The sequence below is a fragment of the Ascidiella aspersa genome, chromosome 4 (assembly GCF_963924565.1).
Source record: "Ascidiella aspersa chromosome 4, kaAscAspe10.2, whole genome shotgun sequence".
Taxonomy (NCBI): Eukaryota; Metazoa; Chordata; class Ascidiacea; order Phlebobranchia; family Ascidiidae; genus Ascidiella; species Ascidiella aspersa.
Genome location: NC_139450.1, coordinates 7,492,009 through 7,516,205, shown reverse-complemented (window position 1 = coordinate 7,516,205; position 24,197 = coordinate 7,492,009). Strand labels below are relative to the sequence as shown.

The following is a 24,197-nucleotide window of genomic DNA, read 5'->3' as shown; positions in this document are numbered from 1 at the left end:
GAAACCACTCACGCATGATTGCATGTATGCCCCACTGTTACACCAAAAATATAGTGTCCAAAATTACCATAAGTTTCGCAGAACTCTTAAGATTCCTTTTGAGTGTCATAACCCGTGAGAAGCACTCACTGCATATTAATTACCCGTTTTCCGAAAATGACAACTTGATTACCTGCAAATAATTAATCAATCAGCAACACTCGAATGACAATCAAAATTTCCAATCAAAATAAAACTAAACAGTTAACAAATGAGGCGGTCACCACTCTTTATTTTTCATCGATTAAAAAGGTTATCTTGGACTTTTGCTAAACTTTTCTTATCCAGATTGTCAAATCACACCTTGGGGAATGATAAATGAGTTAAAAAACAATGCCTCAACGACTTTTAAAGCACAAAACAGCACAAGCTCTTATGTCATTTTAAGGCGTATTTTTTGTTGAGTGCGTTAGGTCAGTGTTTCTTAACCAGGTTAATGGTTCACCCCAGGGTGAATAAAACTTTTGCAGGGGTGAACCAACTACAATGGGTGAATAAGGGTGAACGAAAGTTCAGCAGCATCATAAACAATTTTCTACAGTAAATCGACTACTGAACTGCTCTTTTTTAGTGTTCTTTGCTTATTGTAATGGTGAAGTTGGTTTGCACTGAGTGTATACGTACAAAAATTTGGTGACTGTGTTTTGTGATTTTGTAGCTTTATGTTTCTGGACTCGAGAAATTGTACATTTGCAATGGTAAAACTTAGCTTGAGTTGATCTAACAAAAATCGAAACAACCTAAGTCATTTTGTGCTATTATATATAGACGAAATAGTTTTATCATATTATGAAACAAGGGTGAATGAAATCTGAGATAGATGCTAGGGGTGAACAAAACTAAAAAAATTTAAGAAGCACTGCTTTAGGTAGCCAGTCGTCACGCATTCAAAACGCGGTTTCTTATAGATTTTTAAGCTGGGACATATTGCCGTACGTATAGCGGTTGTTTTGTGAGCGTCGTTGATTTGGCCGTCTTAATTTGCCTTGCTTTAAGCCCCCGCCCTTTATTACTTATTCATTCGTTCGATTGAAATCTGCGGATACCAACTCGATTGAGCGAAGCGCTGAACCCGTCGGCCGACCTTTTATTTGCACTGCATCGTCGTTTCTCGTTTTAAAGCGGCTGTTTCTAACCTGTTCGAAATTTGAGTTATTTAGTACTAGGAGTTCAAACGAAAATTTCCGTTTTGAACTAGGCATATTCGACACAACGATTTGTTTAAAAGTCACCTATAGTTTTTGCAGTTATTTAAAACCTTTATTAGCCTAATGCTTTCTAGACTCCCAAAGAAACTATTAAGGTATTTAAAACTTAAACACCCTGAGCTGGTAAAAACAAGCGCACCCATTTTTACAAAATTTCCAATATCGTTTTTTATCATTCTACAAATGTCTATTTGAAAAATAACCTAATAACTTTTCATATCATTCTTGCAAAAGGGTCAATAAAATATTGCAAAGGCGACCTCCATGCAAATAACTCGAAAAGTTTTTGAAAAACGTACCACTGGTTTAATCCACTTGGTGTATTATTTTATTCCTGTGAATATATTTGTTTCCATATATTTTAGGTGAATTTTTATATGCAACACTATAGCTTGTTACAGACGAATAACAACACAGCATTTGGGCGTTCGAACAATATCTGATATTTTGCTAATTTAACCGTCGTAAATATAAATTGAGAGTTCCAAAATATCAGGTGCTGATGTATACTGAGTTACAACATGTCAGTATAAGACGAATTCGCATTCACTGTTTTTAAATGACTTGACTTGACTTAAATCTTTTGGACAAGTGACTTGACTTGACTCAAGTCTTTTGGACAAATGACTTGACTTGGACTTAAGTCATTTTGTTAAACATCTCGGGATTAAATTAAGTGTTTTTTAATAAAATATATCCCAGGTTTTGCACATTAAACAATAAAATTGCTGTATATAGCCTGTGTGATATTTTTTAGTTAAAATATTGCTCCTTATCGGATGAGTTTATCGATTATAATAGTTTAACAGTTTACTTTTATGACAATAACATAACTTGAAATTGACTTGCTCTCATAATGACTTGACTGGGACTTGACTTGGGCAACCGATGACTTGGACTGGGACTTGACTTGGGCAACCGATGACTTGGACTGGGACTTGACTTGTTATTTTTGCAGAATACTTGACTTAGACTTAAGTTATTTTTCAAATGACTTGACTGGGACTTAAGTCATTTCAAATGACTTGTTTACAACACTGGTAATGAAAAATCGTATACTTCAAGATTAACGGAATTGCCGAGATTTAAATTCCATTGATCGGCCGTTACGATGAATCAATTCAAAATACTGCCAACACAAAAAAACAAACAAAAATTGTGTTTCTCATTCCAAAAAATCGGTTGTTTTTGAAACGACTTATTGAAGCAGTAGAGTAGTTAAATATTTGTTTTATTAAGAGTATATTTATTCTAAACAAGGAAAAGTTGTTACAGTAACATACCAGTTAAGTTCGTATCCAAATGAATTTTTCTCCATTACAACCAACCAGGTAGCGAAACAGGAAAAAACAGAAATGCCGTACATTTTAAATTGCTATCGATTTTTTCGTAAAAACATATTCTCGAAAACACTCCATATTGGATGTGCAATGTCGGCCAGTCGATATTCAATAACGGCATTCAAAATTTTATAATTCTAGCGAACAAAAAATACACAAATTTTAGGCTCATGGGTCTTCAACCAAGGTTTTACCCTGCTCAAATATATTTTTTTGTAGGCAAATTGGTTGTATATTATATAAATTTATAAATCTTGATTATTTAACAAATTTAATTATTATTAATTAGGTGACAATATACATGCAGCCTGAAAAGCTTGTCGAAAAATAAAGTAAGGCACAGTGCGCTTTAAACATAAAATTTCTCAGCGATGTATTTAGTGATGAATAGCACTTAAAAGCAGTATTTCTCAACGAGGGCTTGTCACTCATATTGTGACGCCGTTTGAATTAGATGGATCGCCGACCTCAGTATTTCAGATGGTTAGTATTGCAATTGGTTCTGCGGCACATTCGAGAAAATTGCGAAAATCCAAGGTTGAGAAACTGAGTTAAAAAGTTCTCCGCGTTTCACAACCTTTTTTCGTGACAACTTTTAACCCGCCGAGATAGCTTTTTAAGCATCCCGACAAGCAGCCTTTTAAAACACAGTCGGGAAAATTTTTAATGACCCCCTCCCCCTTGAGATTCGAAACAAACACGCAAAAGGCACTTATCGGCACGCTCGGGAATTTTCTGATCTCTTGCGGAGCCCACGAATTAGTAGCGGGCGACGCGGTTCGGCGAATCGGCCGTATCCGGACAGCATTTCTACTACGGTTATTTCAGACTTTTAAAACTACAACGGACAGACTTTGCTGGCTGGAGTAACGATTTTACTTTGCTGGCTGGAGTAAAAAGGTTCTACTGCGATGTCTAAGTCAGTTTACTTTAAATTAGGCAAAGGAGGTTCTAACCAATAATGCACCTTCACAAAAAAATTAAACTCCCAGAATAGTGATATCCAATATTTTACTCTGAAACCTATAACTGTTATTTTGGACAAAAAGCACCACCACCCGATCCGATATCAATGACGTTGTAGCATGCTCAAACTGGCTTTTAGGTGAAATTGAAACAGTCAAATGCAATTGTTTTTGCAGTTTATCAGGCCCAAGTTTACTTTAGAGTTTAGTTGCTTTTAGTTGTTAACATACTATTTTTGGATAAAATTATCTTGAATGCGAATTTTTTTATATATTAATGTCGCTTTGGATCGACACCGATATCACCCTGGTATCGGACGAGTACCGATACTACCACCTCGCATCGGGTATCCAATATTTTCGGACATCCAAACTCTAATGTATGGTTTATAGGGAGAGCCCCTTTGTGTTAGCTGCAGTACATTCATTTTATTTAATGTAATGTAGCGAAACAACTAAAGCCAGTTCAAAATAAAGGTAACATGTGAAAGTTTCAAACAAAACCTAAGAGTTTTGTTGAAGAACGAGTCATATGGCTACCACATTCATTTTATCGTCAGGTTAATAATCGTGATGCACAACTACCAAACATCTTGCAATCGAAAAGGCCAAACTAAAGCGTTCTCCAAGTGACTATAGTTTTGTAAAAAAATAGCTGAATATGTCCATTGACCATTGGGACATGTGAGGTTAAGAGAGAACCCCAATAACATAAAGACTCCAAATTGCTTATAGTCTTTCTTAGGGTGGTTTTGAACAATCCAACCTTGCATTGCACTGCGCACCGAACTCTGGGGCGATACATCTAATGTCACGTTCACAAGAATGCCAGAACCAACAACCGGAGAACAACAACCGATGGCTACCTATCGTTTTAAGATGAGAGCTGGACGTTTTTTGGTCTCTGACGTGTTTAATCCCGATCGATTTTTCCCGAAGCCTCTCCGGCCGCGAATTAAAGGGCCCAGAATTTTAATGTGACGCGAAAAATCGTCCGACCCGCCACTACCGAGGTTGTGCGTTTGATTTGAGGTGCTGCATGCTGTGCCTCTCCACCGAAAGCTACTGGAATGCGTAGAGTTTTCAAGTCCTTAATGGCATTGTCCGAAATTTATAGACACGTGGCGATGGACAACCGTGTTGGAACATTTTTTTTCATAAAAATGTATTTTGCAATAGTCAGGCCCATAAGCCAAAGTATAAACCCGGTTCAAACGTTTTGATTTAATAGTAAAAATATTTGAAACACTACAGGATAAAGCCAGACATTTTGTCCAAGCGAGTTTAGTCAAATCCACGCCATTCGTTATTATGACCTCGACGTCGAGCTGTTTTGCTTTGACTATATTAGGCTAAGGTTGTTTTCTACAATTCTTACCAAGCGCACTAATGGATTATTTTAAACGTAGGGCGGAACTTACATTCAGGTTTAAACTGTAGAATCGTTTTTCGAACTTCGGCGACCGTTTCGTATTAGTCAGTAAATAAATTAAATTTACTGCATGTTTGCCCTGTGCGAAGAGATTTCTCCTTTCCATTCGACGTTAATTTCATTTTAAAAGCCACTTTAGCAAAATTACATCGGCGGGCATTTTCTAATAGTTCTCGAAATTGAATAAAAAATACTGAAATATCAGTTTTTCTTTGATGTTGACAAATTTATTTTGCCTGATTAGAAACTAATTTTAACAGTTAAATAAAAAATAGGTAGATCACTCTCGAAATACATTTTTGTGTTCTTATATCGCTACGATCGCTTGGAGTAAAACTACTGAAAACACATTTTTGAAACGGCATAAATATATAAATATATATATTTTTTTAGCGTATATTGTAATTGTCTGACACATTTTTTTAAGAGGTATATGTATTGTGTATATATTAAGACCCCTTTGTTCTCCATACACTCCGTGATAAGCAGAAAACCAAAACAAAGCCTTTTTGTTGATGGTTGCGCACTAAATTTGGTACTTTTACCAGAAATAATGGGGCCATTAGAAACCATTTTACTCAAATTTGTTTAAAAAATCAAATCAAAAATAAAGTAAAACACCTCGTTCTAGCGCTAGCCATATATTTTAGATTGTAGAATGAAATATTGTGGCAAAGAGATAATAAAACTTACTGAAAACTAATGGATCCGATAAAGTACTTACATAAACATGCGGTTTAGCAAGCTCACTGTTAATCTTAACACTTACGACAGTTACAATGGTATTCCCCTTAATTACATACAACAAAAAGTATTAAATAATACATACAACAAAAACTATTAAATAATATTTCGAAAATATGATGCTGTCTTTCTTCCCGGTTTTTACACATGCGATTTAACTTGCTATAAAGATGGAGTTGTGTTGAGACAGTGTTACAGTAAATCAATCAAGGCCAGGACGCCCATTTCTCGCAATAAGACGAAGAAAAGCCGTGGCGTGAATATATAAATACTCGCGCTTCTACATTTATTATTTAACCGGCAGAGCATGGGCTTGGTGGGCCCTCGACCCAAACCGCCCGCTACCGCACACGGGCTGACGACGAGGCCATTATTGTGACGGTTCGTCGATACGATCCGTCCAATATCGACAGATCAAGAAACACTGGCGCCCTTCCTCATTTTTTCTTCTATTCTTCCCGCCTAGGCAGCCAGCTTTAAGATTTAGCTTTTTCGCTTTTTTTCTTATGTGCCCTTTGCGCTACCATCAAAGTTTCAGGTATTAGAAGAAGGAAAAATAGTGCATTTCACTATTTACAAATTATGCCTGAAAAAGCGCTGTTTTGCCTTGAATGTAGTAATTGTAGGGCTAAGTGCTATAGGTATTTGACTTGACCTCAATTTAAGCGTTTTATATATAGTCAGCACATTTTGGTTAAAAATGAGATTTTTCGCCTCATATTTTGTGAATTGAAAAATGCGGTTGCTAATGGTTTCTCGTTGTTGATGGGTTTACAAGAAATACTACGAATAAAATAAATCTTATCAGTTTTGAAGCATTTATATTAATGCCTTTACATGACTTGCTATTGTTATACGTTGGACTAGGACAGTAGCTCATAACCTTTCAATAGTCTAATTGGCGTTCCACAATTTGTGGCCCAAGGTCTGTTAGCGTAAAATCCACTGAAACCGTGCCAAAAAATAGCTCATTCATTGCGTTTGAACAAAACGTATAGACAACTTACTTCAGGGATCTCATACTCAAATTGATCCCAGGGCTAAATGAAAACATTTATCCCGAGGGCCGCGACTATATTGTGTAACTCTTCGATGAATAAGGCATTCAATCTCTAACATTTTTTTACATTTTTAGTCTTAAGGTTTAGTGCTCTTTTGCATGGGTGCTGTTCTGCCTTCATATTATATTACAGCAATGAACCTAGCCTAGCGTAGGCTATACGACCAACATCTCGAACGCAACCTGGTTGGCCGCCTTAATAATCCGGTTTTAATAATACAGAAATAATTAAAACAACGCTAAATATTTGCCATTGTCTTAAGATCGAAGTTGATAAAACACATAGGAACAGAAATTTGATTTTTACTAAATTCAAGCGGCGTGTCTCAGACCATTAATCTATAAAGCGGTAACCTACTTTCCGTTGGCGCAGATGAACTTCTTGGCGTCACCGCAGTTCGCATTGCACTCGTCCGAATGGTCGCCGCAGTGATTGAAGCCGTCGCAAACGTAGGCGTCGGGCAGGCCGCAGCGCCCGGGAAAGTCCCGGCTCTGGAACTGGTGCCTGGCCTGGGCGCTGTAGGGCACGCGTCGTTCCTTCCAGTGGCTCTGATTGGTCGAGCCCAACACGTATCGCCACGCATTGGCGCACACAAATCTGCAAGGTGAATACAGTTACTTATATTGCTGTTTGAGGTTTTTTGCCAATGCGTTTCAGGCAGGGCAGACTAAGGGCACTGTCGACGTAGAGGAGTGCCTGATTTTGCAAACGAAGTTGGGCGTTTCAGTATAGGGGTGTGGAGTGTCAAAACTATTCGCGATCTTGGTGAAAAATGCTGACAGTAGGCTTGAAACGCGTAAAACGACACTGTTTCCAAATTCGGCAGAAGCTTTGTAGAGTAACCCTGGTAAACGTCACTATTTATTGTTCTGTCAAAGATGACTTACTACTTTTGAGTGGACAAAGTATATTGACTCATGTTTTTGAAGTAATTTTAAACAAAACAAAATAGAGCCAACATATTGCTGTTAGAAAACGTTCCCCTGAAACTGTATCGCAATATTTTATAATTGTCATCATATTAAAAAATATTGGGAAGAAGTTACACCTTGGATTTCCTCAAAACTTTTATTCCCTTACAAAACGACTCTGTAACTCTCCTGTTTGGAACTGGTGTCACCAATGATTTGATTGCTTACTGGTATGTGTGCGCTTCGTTATATAGTCTACCGTTGTAAGTATGCAAAGACATTATCGGCGCTTTCTATTCTTGGTTTTTTGATAAAGTATAAAACAAACACTCTAAGTATATCTGTGCTTTAAATTCTGAAAATCTTGCAATTCATAAAAAGTATTTTTGTTGTTTGCATTTTCATCTTTTGGGAGGTTTCAGGCTTATAATAAATAGATTAGTGAGACTAAGTGCTGTAATGATTTAGGTCAATGACTTGACTTAAGTCACTTTTTTATCTGACTTGACTAGTACTTAGGACAATTAAAAATGGATTGTTTGCAACACTGATGACTCGCTCGTTCACCGAATAGAATTCCCAGCTTGTCAAAAAAAATCAATATTACTAATTAGCATTTATTGCATTTTAAACATCTAAGACCAACCGCGCGCTTTAAGCTGGGTGTTTTTAATTGGTATTTTCAAACAAATATTTCAAAATTGCAATATCTATGTCGAGTGCCAAGTGCAATGAAAAAACATCCCAAAAATGAACACGTCGTAAATAAGACGTTGCATACTCTCACCTAGCAGAATCCCATTCGTTCGTTAGGTTTGCGAGTAATAACGGTTTTGACATACTTGATTTATTACAGGGATTCTTCAACTTTTTTTACCGCGGAACCCTCAAAAATGTCAAAAATGACATCATAAAATGACGTCACAGTCAAATAGATTTCATAAAACTGCTGATTTCGGTCCAAAAACGTGAAATTGAAATGGAGTCAAAATACATTCAGTGCAAAACCGTTTTATTTTTAATCAAACAGTTTTCTTTAAAAAATAATTACTTCCTAAATATACTCGAATATTTCAAGTAGGTCTTTATGTACCCCCTTAAACTAGTTCAAAGGCCCCCAAAGGGTCCATGGACCCAAGTTTAAGAACCCCTGATGTATTAGTTTTATTAAGGGACTGGTGTGTGCTAAATAACCAACTAGCAATAAGCAGCCCAAACGGTTAGGTAAGCATAATCTTGCTGGTCGTCATCTCTTAAACCATTTATTTTAAACCTAAGGACAACTTTTTCTTTTTCTTTTGACTGCTTAAGTGGAACAACCCATATACATCATTGTTTATTTTGTTTAGGGCACAGGCAAATGCAGCTTATAACGAAAGATCAATTCGCCAACATTTTTGAGAGTAAAACTATAACAAGAGCTTTTTAAGAACATTCACACTTAAAGGCTTTTGCTGTTGCCAAAGCCCAATCAAACTGAAATCGCACCCAGGCCAAAAGCCATTTTGACAGTTCCGAAATAGTCCAGCTTAACTGAGCAACCCTGTTACCCACTTTTCCGACCAACGACCAAATAGCGAAGATTTAGCTCGGTTTTCGGCACGTCGCCGCAGATTTGTATGGTTCTGAGCAACAACAAAAAGGGCCATTTATTTTCATTTACGTTTATTTCACGCAAATTCCACGGAAGCGCACGCATAAATCATTTTACGTTTGCCAAACGAACGGTGGTTTTTCGTACCGCTTTAACCCTTCGGTCGTGTATAAGCTGCCAGGAGACCGTTGTTCCGATATAGGAGCGCCTAATCGTTATTGAACCGACATTTTTGAAGCGCTTACAATTCAGCCTATACGTCAAATGCAATCGAGCTGTGAAAAACAGCAGGTGCAGCACCTGGCTGTTATTTCAGAGTCAGGTCGTCACCGCTGCCGAAAAACAGATTCACTCACGCTAGCAAGGCTCGGTTAAAAGTGACAGCATTTTGTCAGCGGCGTAGGATTACACAACGGCTGGTAAGCGCTCGGCGCAGCGGAACCCTTTGATCGACGACTTTACGGGCAAAAGGACATCGATTCGATTTTTAGGCGCCAGAAGGCATGTTTTACGGACCCCCGGTGCGAACCCTGTATATCTGGCCGGTTTTTACGACTGCTTTACCGAAAGAAAACGGTGTTATACACTAATAATTTGAAACAAAAATCCAAGCAAAAATGAGCACACGAAGGTAAAGTGTTTTGCAATACATAGCCAGTCATTTTATCAGTTTCTCAAGTCAACACGTCATCATCGAAACATAAGGGTTAAACTACTAAAATTTTACTTCATCCACTTAGCAAAGTGTACATCGAAAACCATTGTTGTAAACAAGTCATTTTTAAATGACTTAAGTTATTTAAGTCGAAGTCAAGCATTTAAAAATAATAAGTCAAGTCTCAGTCATGTCGTTATAAGAGCAAGTCAACATCAAGTCATTGACATAAAAAATTAAACGTTTAACCATTAAATTTGGTAAACTTGTCTAAAACACTTAATTTCAACCCAAACCATTTGACTCAATGATTTAAGTCAAGGCAAGTAATTTGTTCAAAAGACTTAAGTCTAGTCAAGTATAGTTTTACCGAAACGAATTAGGCCGCGTCAAGTCGTTTGAAAACAGTGACATAAGTGCACCCAAGTCATGTCATTGTCTTAAGTCATTACAACACTGTCGAAAACTTTATACACCGGGGCCACCTATTGCATTTATAAAATACCGTAAAGGTAAACTTTTGGCTCAAAAAAGTATTTTAAGGAAACCACATAGCACGAAACACAGGTTATCTATTTTTGTAGGTGCGTAAACAGGACTTTAATAATATCCAATGATGGATCATACTAATCTCTTGCGAACAAAATACATCTGCCCCACTTGGAGGAAAAACATCTGTTCTTTGGTTCTTTTCATTTTGGGGCTGGCGCAATTATCATCATCACTCGAACTCGCTATTACTTTTTAATTTTTTTTTTAAATTACTTTTTCGAACAGTAAAACTAGAATATAATTTGCAATGTCAGTTCCCCTTTCCTATTACGTACGGCGCAATTACCTTTCTAAGCTCTTGCAGTAATAGGTTTGCCACGATCCGTCACAAATCCTGCCTATACAGTCTAACGCAGATGTTCCGCTTCACAATGACATTTTAGGTGAATTACCATAGATCCCACAGCAGGCCAAAAAACTGGACGTTTTAAAGCTCAATCTTATTAAAATTTGGGCAGTTCTAGACTGGGTTGTTACTCAAACCTAGATTTAAAGAATACATATTTCCTCTAAAGTGTTATAAAAAAGCCTTACATATTTCTCGGTTTTAATTTGCATACGATATTATTAAGAGCTACACAAAACCTAACAAGTATCACGGTTATTTGAAATGGTATAACGCATAAAGAAGTGGCTTGTCATTTATTTGCCTTTAATTTTGACAAATAATGGTTTACGCCGAATATTTTTTTAATTGCGTTCAATGTAACCTAACTTTGACGTGTGTCATACTATGAGAATCACTTTGACAAGTCGGCTTTTAAAGAAAGGTCCCTCAACTTGTAAAACTAGGACATGGGCGAGAAAATTAGGGAAGCAAGACAAAAGTACTTAAGGTGGGGTGGGCGCGGCCTATACAGAAGTAGCTAGCATTTTTAATGTTGAAAACGAATAAAGAGTCGTTCGAATCGTTTACAAAATGAAACGTACTTCTTTATGGGTTTTGTTATTCTTACTACGTCTAACTAAAACCTCTAACATCTAAGCTCCAAAATTCTATTGTATAGTGACATCATCCAAAAGTTGTGCGCTAACAAACATAGCTTAAAGTCAATATTAATTGTATGTTTAACCTTTTAGTTCATATTTGTGAGAAACTAGCCAAGACAGATTTTAGTAGAAAAGTGATAACGTTCTAATATAAACAATATTAACATCATATCTTTCGGCGACGAATGTACTTCAACACAATGTGGCGAGCTATTTAGAACGAGCATCGCACTTGAGTTGTGCATTAGTATTTGACCTTCACGGGTTTCAGCCCTGCGTTTGATCGTGTGAGCTAAAATATAAAACGTTTGATGCGCGCAGGTGCTGATCCAACTTTCACTATACAAATACAAAATATTTGCTTCCATCTGTTTTACTGTATTTTCCCGTTTTAAGGAAATATACCTGAAGGCGCTATGCATACGAAGCTGGTTTGTTGCACCGTGTGACATCAAAACTCTACAAAGTGCAATTTCGGTTAAATTCGATTATAAATGCCGTTATTGTGAGCAATATACGAAAATGTGCTTGATATACCAAATATTCTTTATATTAAAAGTTTTGCCAATCCAAATAACACTCTTTTAACGTTATGCGCAATTATACTTGTCTTCAGCTGCACATTAGTGCACGAGTTAACTCAAAACAGGTGCTTTGGAAATAAATGTTTTATGACGTAAGCGACGTCATCCCTGAAAGTTTTCCTTTAAAGAACTTTGGTTTGTTTTTAGGTGACAGAATAATATTAATGTACGTAACAGTATTTACATATCAGTCTAATCCAGTGGTTCTCAAACTTTTTGTAAAATATGACGCAACGGTCCCCCAGAATTTTTTTTATTGCTTACGGTCCCTTAAAAATATACACAAATACTGTAAACACAAAATAACACGTTGATCCTAATGGTATCAATGAGATGGGTGCACTTGCTTCTTTGCTATCAGCTCGGCAATGTTAACCTCTAATGAGTCATTTTATTTGAGTGAAGCAATCACGAACAGTTTTAAACCGTGACCGTATACACCAGTGTTTCCCAACCTTTTTGACACTAGTGCCCCCTTGGGCTCAATAATATTTCATATCGCCCCCCTCATCTTGCTTTACAGTAAAGTATTATATTAATCGTTGCTTAACACTTATTGTCTGCACTTTCGTTTCGATAAGCTGTCAGTCATATTTTAGGTAGTCTAACATACATTCACTATAGGAATTTATGGATACATTAATTCACCAGGTTATGTCATTACCAGGAAAAATTCAACTTTCTGCACCAATACTTTAAATTAGGGGTCGGCAACCACTTCTTGTCAGGGGCACCAATCAGACTCAGAAAGGTCTCTGTGGGCCGCTAAGAATTGTGTTATTGGAATGTTAGAACAACTGTGAATCAGGCGGACCTCGGATTTTTTTCATCCATACTACTAATTAAAAGTGTAATAAAGCTAGTTTGAGGAAACGCGATAACCTTAGTGTTTATAGATAGTGTCAATCAGTGTTTGTTAAGGTCTTCTGGCGCACCTTGCGAGCGGGTGTTTGTTAAATCCTGTCGCACCTTGCGAGCAAAGCGAGCGCAATTTTTGGGGGGTATACCAACATTTCTTTTAAATTTCGTGCTAGTATTCATTCCATTGCCGAAAAAAATCAAAAAATGTTAAACAATATATGTCTAATATTTTTGAATACGTTTTCCGTTTGTCCGCAACTGTAAAAAAGCGCTAATCTATTCCAAAGACAGCATCAAAACGTAAACAAACTGGACGTAGAAAGATCATTGGCGCGAAGCGCGAAAAATTTTTGCCCGTACTAAGTTAAAATAGTCAAAAAGTATTTAAAATGGACTCGTGTCTATATAGTTGTCAAAGAAGTGGCGGCCGTAAGTTGGCGACCCCTGCTTTAAATATACAAAGATTTTGCCGCGTATAAAACTGTGAAACGCAACAACAACTAACAACTTTTCATTTATTACGTAACAATGGTCGGAAAACTGCATTTAAGGTTAAAAGTTACCTACAGTCCAGTTTGTTACTAGTTATTTTTATATGAACTTTTTGTAAAATTTAGCCTATAAGTGGTTTTATGTAACGACCCCTTAAGTGCATTCAGCGCTCCCCCCCAAATTAGAAACGGACCCAAAACGCCCCCTTGTAACTCGCCAACGCCCACAAGGGGGCGGTACTGCCCACGTTGGGAACCTCTGGTATACTGTACCGCCTAGGCGCCTACAGTGTCAGCGCAGCAAGCTGTAAAAACGTAATTCTTACTAGCACAACGCATGACTATGACGCCATAATAGACAATTCAACTCAAAGCGTGCAATAAAGTGAATGAACAGCTAACGAGCTTGGCTTGGAAAAGTAAGTTGCCTGAAAATTTTTTATTGCACAAAAAATTATCTTCTTCAGGAGCGCCGCGTTGATTTTTTGTTAGGTGCTTCGAGGTCCCAGAAAGTTATCTCGCGGACCCCAAAAGGACCGCGGACCCCAGTTTGAGAACCACTGGTCTAATCGGTAAAAAAAAATTGCGGTAACTTGTATGCAGGGCAAGGTACGGTACTAAAAAAAAAGCGTTTGAGTAACTCTGGAACTGCATAAATGTAATAAGCTTAAGTTTTAAAACGGCCATTTTTTTGCCTGCTAAGTGATTTATGGTAAATTCGGTTTGGAAACCTGAATGTTATTGTGAAGCGTAACATAGTTGTGTCGGGGTTATGGGACCCTCTCTTCAAAAAGTCCGCCCCAGTTTTAACACACAAACACGCACTAATTCGCCTTGAGTGTTCGCGCGGTTTCGCGTTTGTTCGCGGCAGTTCGGATGGGTTCGCGTGGGTCCGGCCTTGTTGTACAAACGGATAGTAGAGGACGAGCTTGTTACGAGGCGAGTTATGCCATTACTTATTCATGGCTACACGCCGAACATTTTTAATCGCGCCCCGTGGTACACAGGCGTGTCAGTCCGTTAAGCGATGGTCCGTGGGGATCGGAAAGACCGGAGAAACGAGTTTGGGCTTTTAATTAATTATTAAATGGTCGTTTACGCGCTGGAAGCGGATTTAGGGGGGGGGGGGGTAGACTTCCGCCAACATTTTTGTGCGGTAAAAGAACTTTTTTTTTATACGTCCAAGAGTGGCCTGGCTTGAGTTACGAGTGGTGTTGGTTGTACCGTCTGTAATAGAAAAACTGCCAAGTTGGATTTTATTAAAACTCTGTACTGTACTCCTTGCCCTTCAAAAAGTGCAAGTAAATTATGAGGAATTACTATAGGGATGTCAGATACGTCATATTTCGTTTTGATAATCCCACACCCGTTTTCGAGCAAACCGTATATACGTAACCGTCCAGTTTCATACCAAATGTATATTTTCCATATGGTCAACTAAACATAATTAAAAACTTGGGGGGTCTTCCTAATGTTTTCCAAGAAAAACATTTACTTTAATGGTTAAGTTTAATTACCATTAATTGTTTATTATGTCATTTTCTCAGAAAGTTACTTTTAATGCTTGAAACGCCCAGTTTGATCGCCAACCATGGCGAAAATGCCTAATATGGTTTTGAATTGGAACCTACAAAACCATAGTATCGGACGAGTTCCGATACTATAACCTGCTATCGGGTGTCGGCTCCGATCCGATATTATCGGACTTCTAAAGGTGTTACTGTGGTCGACAAAAGCGTTTGACAACCAAGCCTGTGTAATATTGAATGACGTAAACTAAATCAAATGTAATAACGACGCCTAAATGTTTTTTTAAGATAAATTTTGTTTTTAAGGGATACTTTAGTTCCTAGTACAAACCACATCAAAAACGGTCATCTTGAATTTGGCGGTGAAGTTAAACGCCTGAAAAAATGATTGCGTACACCTGCATCTGACTATAGTTACACAAGCGCCTTTTTTAAATGTTGATTTCTTGCCGTTCCTTTACCGCAAGATCGACAACTACATAATTGCTAGACCCCCTCAATCGCGCGGCATACGGTTTATTGTCAGGTTTCATGAATGCACCTTGCATTGAACATTAAGGTGAGGCGGTAAGTCATTGGGATTTACGGAAAAAAATATTACAACTATATACAAATGCTGACAGCATCGGACAAGGCTGTTCAGAGCAAAACAACGTGTAATAAAATAAATTCGTGCAAGCGAAACGTGTAAGTAGGTCGATAATATATTTACCAGACCGTTTTACACTTCGTTCGAAACAGTAATTACTTTCGCTAAACGAGTGGGTCTATATGATAAAAGTGTAATTTTTCTTCCCAACAGTATAATAAAAGTACTAATATGCCACTGAGAATAACTGCCATGATAACAAAGCTAATTTTATGACCAAAAAAATAACTTTTGTGCCGAAATGAAATGTTTATACCAAAACAGATGGTAATATTCTAATTTTGTACCGAAAAACACGTGGTCTTATCGAAAAGTATAACTTCGTCTCAGAGCGTAATGCAAAACGAAAAGAGCGAATGGTAAATGCAAAACAAACCGCAAATTTGTCAAAAAATAGTTAGGTTGTCAATTAAAGGTAACTAAACCTCTTACCTCTAAAGAAAAATGTTTGTCTAATAAGCCACATTTCAGTGTTTCAATTTTAAATACTTTAAATGTTTAAGCTCAGTAGGTATCAGATCGTTTAGCGATATTTTTGTTAAAAATATCGGGTATCGTTATTGAAGTAAAACGTCAAGAACCCGACTTCCCTATCTATGATGCACATCAAGGTCTGCAAAAAAAAAAGAGAAATTCTAAAACTCACTTTCCTTCCGCCTTTTCGTCGCTGCCGTCTTCGCAGTCCTTGATTCCGTCGCAGAACTTGTCGGAGGCCAGCAAATGGCTGGTGTTGGGGCATACGAAGCTCTGCGGGCACATGACCTCGTCTGATGAGTCGCCGCAGTCGTCGTGCCCGTCGCACATTTGCTGGACACAAATTATTACTGGTAAATCACCACGAGGTCGAACGGTGCTTTAAAAATGTGTAGTTCACAGTGTATAGTCTCGGTCTAGTTCACAGTGTAGTCTCGGTTGATTGAAAAATAACTTCAGTCAAAGTCAAGTCTTTTGTTTAAAAGACTCGCGTCAAGTCATTTTTCTTCAAAGAATTAAGTTAAGTCAAGTCACGTGAAAACTTAAGTGCACTTAAGTCAAGGCATTGACTTAAGTCACTACAACACTGGTAATTCGACTGATAAACATTTGATTCGAAACAGAGAGCCAGACGAGTGTTTCAACTTGAAGCAGTGATTCTTAAGCAAATTCAGCATGCCCTTGTGCGTTTTAACTTTTTAATTCTTGCCTAATTTCCAACTATACCAAAAATGCTACTTTGTCTAACGAAGTTTTTCGCATTGTTATTTGGAAAAAGTTTTTGATGTGATGGTAAATAAAACAGCCTGTAGGGGTCCAATCTTGTCGTATACAGATCGTCGGCTCTTATGCTTTTAACGTACAACTGCTAATTTATCTTAATCGGTTGTTAATTGGTAATTCCAGTTCAGACTTTTATTTGTGATTTTCACGAATTCAAAAAGTAAAATTATTTCCACGCCCGAGTTCCTAAAATTGAAATATTTGTCGAACTTTATAAACAATAGTCGTTTTAGGAAAAGATGAAATTATATGCAACAGAAGAAAAACTGATAAGGCTGTAATTCAAACGCTAATCTAATTTTGAAAGCTAAAATAAATCTACATTTGGGCTATATTCTGCTCCAATAGTTGGTAGATTTTAGACAGCAGCAACGTAAAATGGGTTTTAGTAACCTCAAGTATTCTGTACGTAATATCAGTGTAGGTATACATAGCCCTGGTTAAGTAGCATTGACCAAAGCTTATTTTCAACGACATTTAAGTAAATCAAGAGTTGGGAAACGTGGAATAAGCAGAGGGAACAAGAAAATAAAATATAAAAAAACGTTTTCTTTTGGCAATCAAATCGAGCAAATACATAAAGCCCTTGTTTTAATTATATCCCCGTTTAAAAAAAAAACTGAAATGCATATATATTTATATTGTTGCCTTAGTCTTGTTACATCCACCTTGTGTAGAAATAAACATACATTTTGAAACTACATTCAGAAAGGTTTACGCCAGAGTAGCGTCGTATTTGTGATTTCCACTAATATTTGTTTCTCCTCGTTACGAAGCGCCTCTCCCACTGGCCAATAACTAACTCAGCCGGGGGAAATTCGTTCCAATTTGACGAGTAAAATCTATCGAATATCGATAAACCACCGCCAACGTTCAATTGGCTCTCTTTGTAGGTGAAAATGACGTTACCCAGTGACTCTGTGAAGACCTTATTGCCTGCGTATACTGTGCCATAGGTCAATATTTTCTCTGGACAAACAAGCTGCCCATTGCAGCTCTACAACACGAAGAAATCAGCGTTATGCAATGAGATTGAAAATGCGATTCAAGCGAGCTTTGGGAATTAGGGTTTGGCGGGATTGCTTAGGACAGAATAGGGAAACTATATTTGTATACAATCCAATACAGTATACAACGGTCAAACGTAAAGATTGGGTTTATTTAATTTTTGACCACGTTTAGGCGAATTGTCTTGCCTTAAATATGGCCAATGATTATTAATGAAACAACAAACTGATGGTAGATTTGATCGGTGTTTACCATATATACGAGTTGTTAGTTCTCATTATTTGGATTACGCATGTGTTTAGGCTTGCAATGAGTCTTTAAAAGGCTCTGCTTTTTGCTATTAAAATTTTTTGGCTATTTTACTATAATCGCAAAAGTCAACACTAAAACCATGCTCTCGTTAACTGTGCCTGCAGAATGCAAAACAAACACTTTCTACGCCCTTGCTTCATATACTAAATATCCGGAATGATTTCCACGTCTTACATAAAAACGAAACATGACAGAAAACTGATTGTTAAAAAACCGATCCACGAATATTAAACAATTTAAAATAATTTTGTAATATCCTGGCAGTTAGAAGATAACAAGCAACCAAATCGCGCGGTCTTGGCCAACTACAATCGTTTATTTCATTTTGCGTAAAACCCACTATAGTCTGGTGAAATTTATAGCTTTTGTTAAGTCAACATCGTCAAACAAAAATTACAAACAGCCGTTTAAAACAACAAGAAAACGAATCCGCACCAGCAAAATAAGAGTGAGATTTATTTAAAGGGGCCACACAGCCAAGTCAATAATGGGCTAGGAAAAGGCGGAAAACACGATTTAGGGCAGGGTCGCCAAACTACATCCCGCGGTCAGAAAGGTTTACGCCAGAGTAGCGTCGTATTTGTGATTTCCACTAATATTTGTTTCTCCTCGTTACGAAGCGCCTCTCCCGCTGGCCAATAACTAACTCAGCCGGGGGAAATTCGTTCCAATTTGACGAGTAAAATCTATCGAATATCAATATACCACCGCCAACGTTCAATTGGCTCTCTAATTAGGTGAAAATGACGTTCCCCAGTGACTCTGTGAAGACCTTATTGTCTGCGTATACTGTGCCATAGGTCAATATTTTCTCTGGAAAAACAAGCTGTCCGGTCTATTGCAGCTTTACAACACGAAAAGGTCAGCGTTATGCAATGAGATTGAAAATACGATTCAAGCGAGCTGTGGGAATTATGGGGTGGGCTGAATTGCTTAGCACTGTATAAAGTAACTATTTGCTTAGAATCCAATATACAACGGTCAAAAGTGAAGATTGCGTTTATTTAATTTTTGACCATGTTTAGGCGAATTGTCCTGCCTTAAATGTCCAATGATTATACAACAAACGGATGGTACGTTTGATCGGTGTTTATCATATATTCGAGTTGTTAGTTCTCATAATTTGGGTTGCACATGTGTTTAGCCTCGCAATGAGCCCTCAAGGATTTAATTTTTACTATTTTAAAATGTACGATATTTTATTATAATTGCAAAAGTCAACACTAAAACCACGCTCTTGTTAACTGTGCCTGCAAAATGCAAAACAAACACTTTCTACGCCTTTGTTTTATATACTTAATGTCAGGATTGTTTTCCGGGTGTTACACAAAACTAAACATGACAGAAAACTGGTCCTTAAGCAACCGACCAAAGAAAATTATCCAATTAAAAAAAATCGTGATATATTGGCAGTTAGAAGATATATAATAATCGTTTAATCTATTTTGCGTAAAACCCACTGCTGGTCTGTTGAAATTTCTAGTTTGTCTTAACATCGCCAAACATCGTCAAACAAAACAGTTACATATAGCTGTTAAAAACAAAAAGAAAACACATCTGCACCAGAAAAATAAGAGTGAGATTTATTTAAAAGGGGCCACATAGCAAAGTCAATAAGGGGCTAGCTAGGAAACGGCGGAAAAGCATTTAGGGCAGGAGTCACCAGCAGACTATGTTGCGCAGCATATTTCCTTGTAAGATGAAGTACAGTTAAAATGCTGTCGAAATGAATGAAATTTAAAACTGAATTTTGATAAGATTGCAAACTGTGCGACAATTTAGTAAGGCTCACTACAGTTTATATGCATATATATAGTTATTAATATTTCCTTTGTACACCGAAAGCCATTGCAGACTCACCGAATGTTCAGAAGGGCTAGATCACAGCTGTTAACACACATATTTGTGTGCTTGTTTTATTATTTCCTTTGTATAACGATAATTATGTCAATAAGTTCGACAAAAAATTTATATCCGGCCCGCGATGGTCGGGCTTTACAGTTATCCGGCACTTTATAAAAAAGTTTGGTGATCCATAATTTAGAGCAAGGCGGACCCAAGGCATATGTGCGCATGTGCCCACAAGATTGTCGACGCGCGGAACATTGTTATCTTAGAAAATACCCTTTTTTTAAACCTTTTAGGAAAGGTATTAAGATGTCACAAACATGCCAAAACGAATAAGAAGGGTAAACAAACATCAAAATAGTGTCAGCACTGGGTTGAAAGGCCTTCTTATTATTTATTTATAGCGTATATCTGTGGTAGGAACAGGAATTGTGGTCCAAATTGACCGTCCTAATTTAGATAGCGTGTAGTGGCGTTAATATTAGGTTTCGAAAGGCGGTGCGGACAAATATATACGATTCACGCGTCAGATTTAAAGCAAGCGATCCGCCTTTACCCAAAGCCTTGCGATTTAAAAAAGCGCGCTATCGTGCCTTCAGTTAGCACCAAGTGCGCTCAAGGGCGCCATCCTATTCAACGCAAGTTAAACGAGAGAAAACAAGACTGGAGTTGAAAAATTAACACACATCGCTCGACATCAGCGGCAGCAGCAGTAGGCGGAAAAACGACGAAAATCGATGCCCGAACACGCCGTTAAGCCGCGACTTACAGGGGGAGCGACGACCTCGTAAAATCCATACAGTTCCAGCGCACATTCGCCGGGCTCTTTTATTGACATCCCCGGCCAATTAAAATTCCATTTTGCGCCGCTGCTCGAACAAATAACGTCGTTTTTGGCAATCTGTCGCGCAAACCCCCCTTGTCCGGCAATTACACGGGAGATTTTTGGGCATGCACCATCACCCATCACCCATAATGCATTCCAGCACTGCCTTCCTGGCACGTTTGTGAAGATATAAGGCCGCCGCTGAATCTGTGAAATCGCGTGTATTCCTATACGAAAAAAAAACAGAAACCCCCCAATTTTTTTCATCGTAGGCCGCCAATTTTTCATTTGAAAAAACAACATAAAATAAAAGATTTTTTATAAAGTAACATTGCCCAACGTGGGCAGAATAGGTTTGAAATTTCATCGCACAAATCACGTTCACCGAAATCCAGCGGTCCCTGTAAAGACTACTGTCAGTTTGTTTCCTAAACGTTTTACATAGGTTATACACTTAGACATTGCAGTTGTTTTGTATAGGTGTTGGAAATATTGTTATACATATTTATACATATCTCCTAAAAAGGGCGTCCAAACTGGCAATTAAAATGCCTTAAAATTACTTTTGTGAAAATATAGTAAATGGTCACGATTTTTCGGTCTTATTGTAAGTTCATTTAAATTCACAGTGTTTTGCCATTGCCACTTCCATGTCGCGTCTTAGATAGATGTGACTAGAAAAAACGCGGTTTAAAGACCGTATCGCAAATGCTGCCTTACAGCCGTTATATGAAGCTACTGCGTTGACAATAGTCCCGTGCCGCTCGTAAATTACCGGGAAACGGGCAAACACGCGTAATAACGCCCGATGCTTAATGTCCGCGCTGTTCTACTGCAAACACACATAAGGAAAGGCTGTTTTTATCGCCACATCGGCGGGCCCAATGTATAGCTTTCGTTATCCACCCCGATTTTGCCTTTAGATCCCATCCCCGCATCAGCCGTATGTCCTTGTTTGAACTGCACCCGATCGCATTTTTCCTAACGCCACGTTGATTAACTCTTCCGTATATAGGGTTAAAATTACACGTCTTAAGTAAACATGCCAATGTTCTCTATATACACGTTGTTGTATAAACAGAATTAAAATAAAGTTTTCTGGTGTTTGGAATAAGAACATAGAGCTAATCATTTATTGATCAGTGTTGTAAACAAGTCATTTTGAAATTACTAAGTCCAAGTTTAGTATTTAAAAATAAGTGGACAAGTTCGAGTCAAGTCATTTGTAGGGCAAGTCAATTTCAAGTCATTAACATAAAAAAACGTTAAAGTAACAGAATTTTTAAACTTGTTCTATTATGAGAAATAATTCAACTAAAATTAACAAAAACGCAATACACAGCAAGCAAATTGTTTAATTTTAACGTAAGTTTTTTTTAAGTTCAGTCAAGTAACTTTGCGTTAAAGACTCAAGTTAATTCAAGTCATTTCAAAACAGTGACTTAAATGCATTTGAGTTAAGTCATGAGTTCATCATTGCAAACGTTAGCAGACGACCGCTATATGCTTTGGTTAAAGGTATTAACATTTTCCAGGTGGTTAGAAATGAAATAAGAAGCTCTTTTTCTCCGTTAGAATGTGTGTTGACAGCATTGTGAAATTATTACAGGGGTGAGGCCCCAGCTGAGTTAAGCCTTGTACGTCGTTGTTGCAAGTCTTATTAATGCGACCCTATAGCGCAAAATTTCTCAGAGCAACCAAACGCAAGCAAACACTGTAAACTTCATTTGTTTAGTCCGGCCGTGCCCATCGACAATCAATGGTCCTGTCAGCAAACATAGACGTTTATCAATGAAGCTCCTTCAATCCTTTTAGCCCTGAACACGGTTTATATGGCCGACGTTAAATAAATGCCACGAAATCCTGGACTTTTAGATGCTGGGATCATCCTTGCTTTACCCGATGAATTGTTAAACAGTTGATACTGTGTACGTTCAATAACTCTTTCGGTAAGCATACACGTTTCTATTCGCGAAACCCGATTTTTTTTTCTACGCCGGTTACGGTATAATTGATAAACGCAAAATAAATGCAACAAAAAAACTGTACATCAAGGCTATATGTCGTTGCTTTACATGTAAATTAAACGACTGATGACCATTAAAATAAATATTCCCGCGAGCAAACATGGGCCTTTCTCAATCAAGCTGCTCAAATCTTTTTAATGCTGGACACGGTTTATTTGGTCACCGACTAATATATGCCACGAAAACCTGATCATTAAAATCTATAAAGAATGAATACCTGGACTGTAAAACAGTTGATGCCGTGTGCGTTCAATGATATTTTCGGCAAACATACACGTTTCTAATCATAAAATCTTATTTTTTTCTACGCCGGTAACGGTTTAATTATTCAATGCAGAATAAATGCAACAAAAATCTGTACATCGAGGCTATATATCGTTGCTTTACCTGTAAATTGAAACGACTGATGACCATTAAAATAAGTATTCCCGCGAGCAAATATGAATCTTTCTCAGTGAAGCTGCTCGATTCTTTCTAATACTGGGTATGGTTTATTTGGTCACCGACCAGCAAATGCCACGATAACCTGATCATTAAGAGAATGCTATTATACCTGGACTGTAAAACAGTTGATGCCGTTTACGCAGTAGAAGAACGGCCAGTTTTCGTTGTCGCACGACTGGTAGGGTCCGTCGGGAACGACGCTCCAAACTGATGACGTCACGTTTCCTTCCGTGCCTTGTTCACGCGCTGGTGACGTCATGTATTTGGCGTTGCTAGGCTGGCTGCATTGGACCCCTGCGGCAATGCAAAATCGTTAGAATTTGATATGTTTCTAGGCTGGGCCTATATCGCGATAATGCGTCGGATTAAAAGGCAATTGAATTTAAAGCCGTGGTGATGAAATACAGTTGAGTATTGATAGCACGGCTGATTGGTTTTCCTACACCGTTTTAGAGGACATTTAATGTTGTATAGGGTTATTGAGAAGTTCGTTGGTACGACCTTATATGCCTATATTTTTAACCACAAAACCACAAACAATACGTTTAAATAGCAAGTTCCCGTCTAAATGAACAAATTAACGAGTTATTATAGCATAAGGATAAAGTTATCGGTTTTAAAATGTAAATTCAAAAACTTTCACCAAAAACCAGCTAAAGAAAAAGCTAAAACAGCAAACCTATAAAGTTATTTATCAAATTATACTTTAGTTGATCTAAGGCATACAAATGAACCGCCAAATGTCGAAAGTCAGCAATAAAATTTGAGCAAATTACCTTGTATTGACCACAGCAGCAGTAAAGTCGAAAAAAGACGAACGCAGAAAAAATCCACCGCCTTTGCCTTGCCTAGCATTGCAACTGAAAATCT

General features: G+C 37.7%; 1 protein-coding gene across 1 annotated transcript in view; it reads right to left on the bottom strand.

Moving 5' to 3' along the window:
• LOC146146935 (uncharacterized) overlaps positions 1–24,197 on the bottom strand; it is a 43,754-nt gene extending 19,557 nt beyond the window's left edge. The window contains exons 1-4 of the mRNA XM_083387878.1: positions 24,104–24,197; positions 23,437–23,621; positions 16,252–16,412; positions 7,147–7,386 (exon numbers count right to left, since the gene is read on the bottom strand). Of these exons, the coding sequence (XP_083244004.1) occupies positions 7,147–7,386; positions 16,252–16,412; positions 23,437–23,621; positions 24,104–24,182 (665 nt within the window). The 5' untranslated portion in view covers positions 24,183–24,197. The remainder of the gene's footprint in view (positions 1–7,146; positions 7,387–16,251; positions 16,413–23,436; positions 23,622–24,103) is intronic.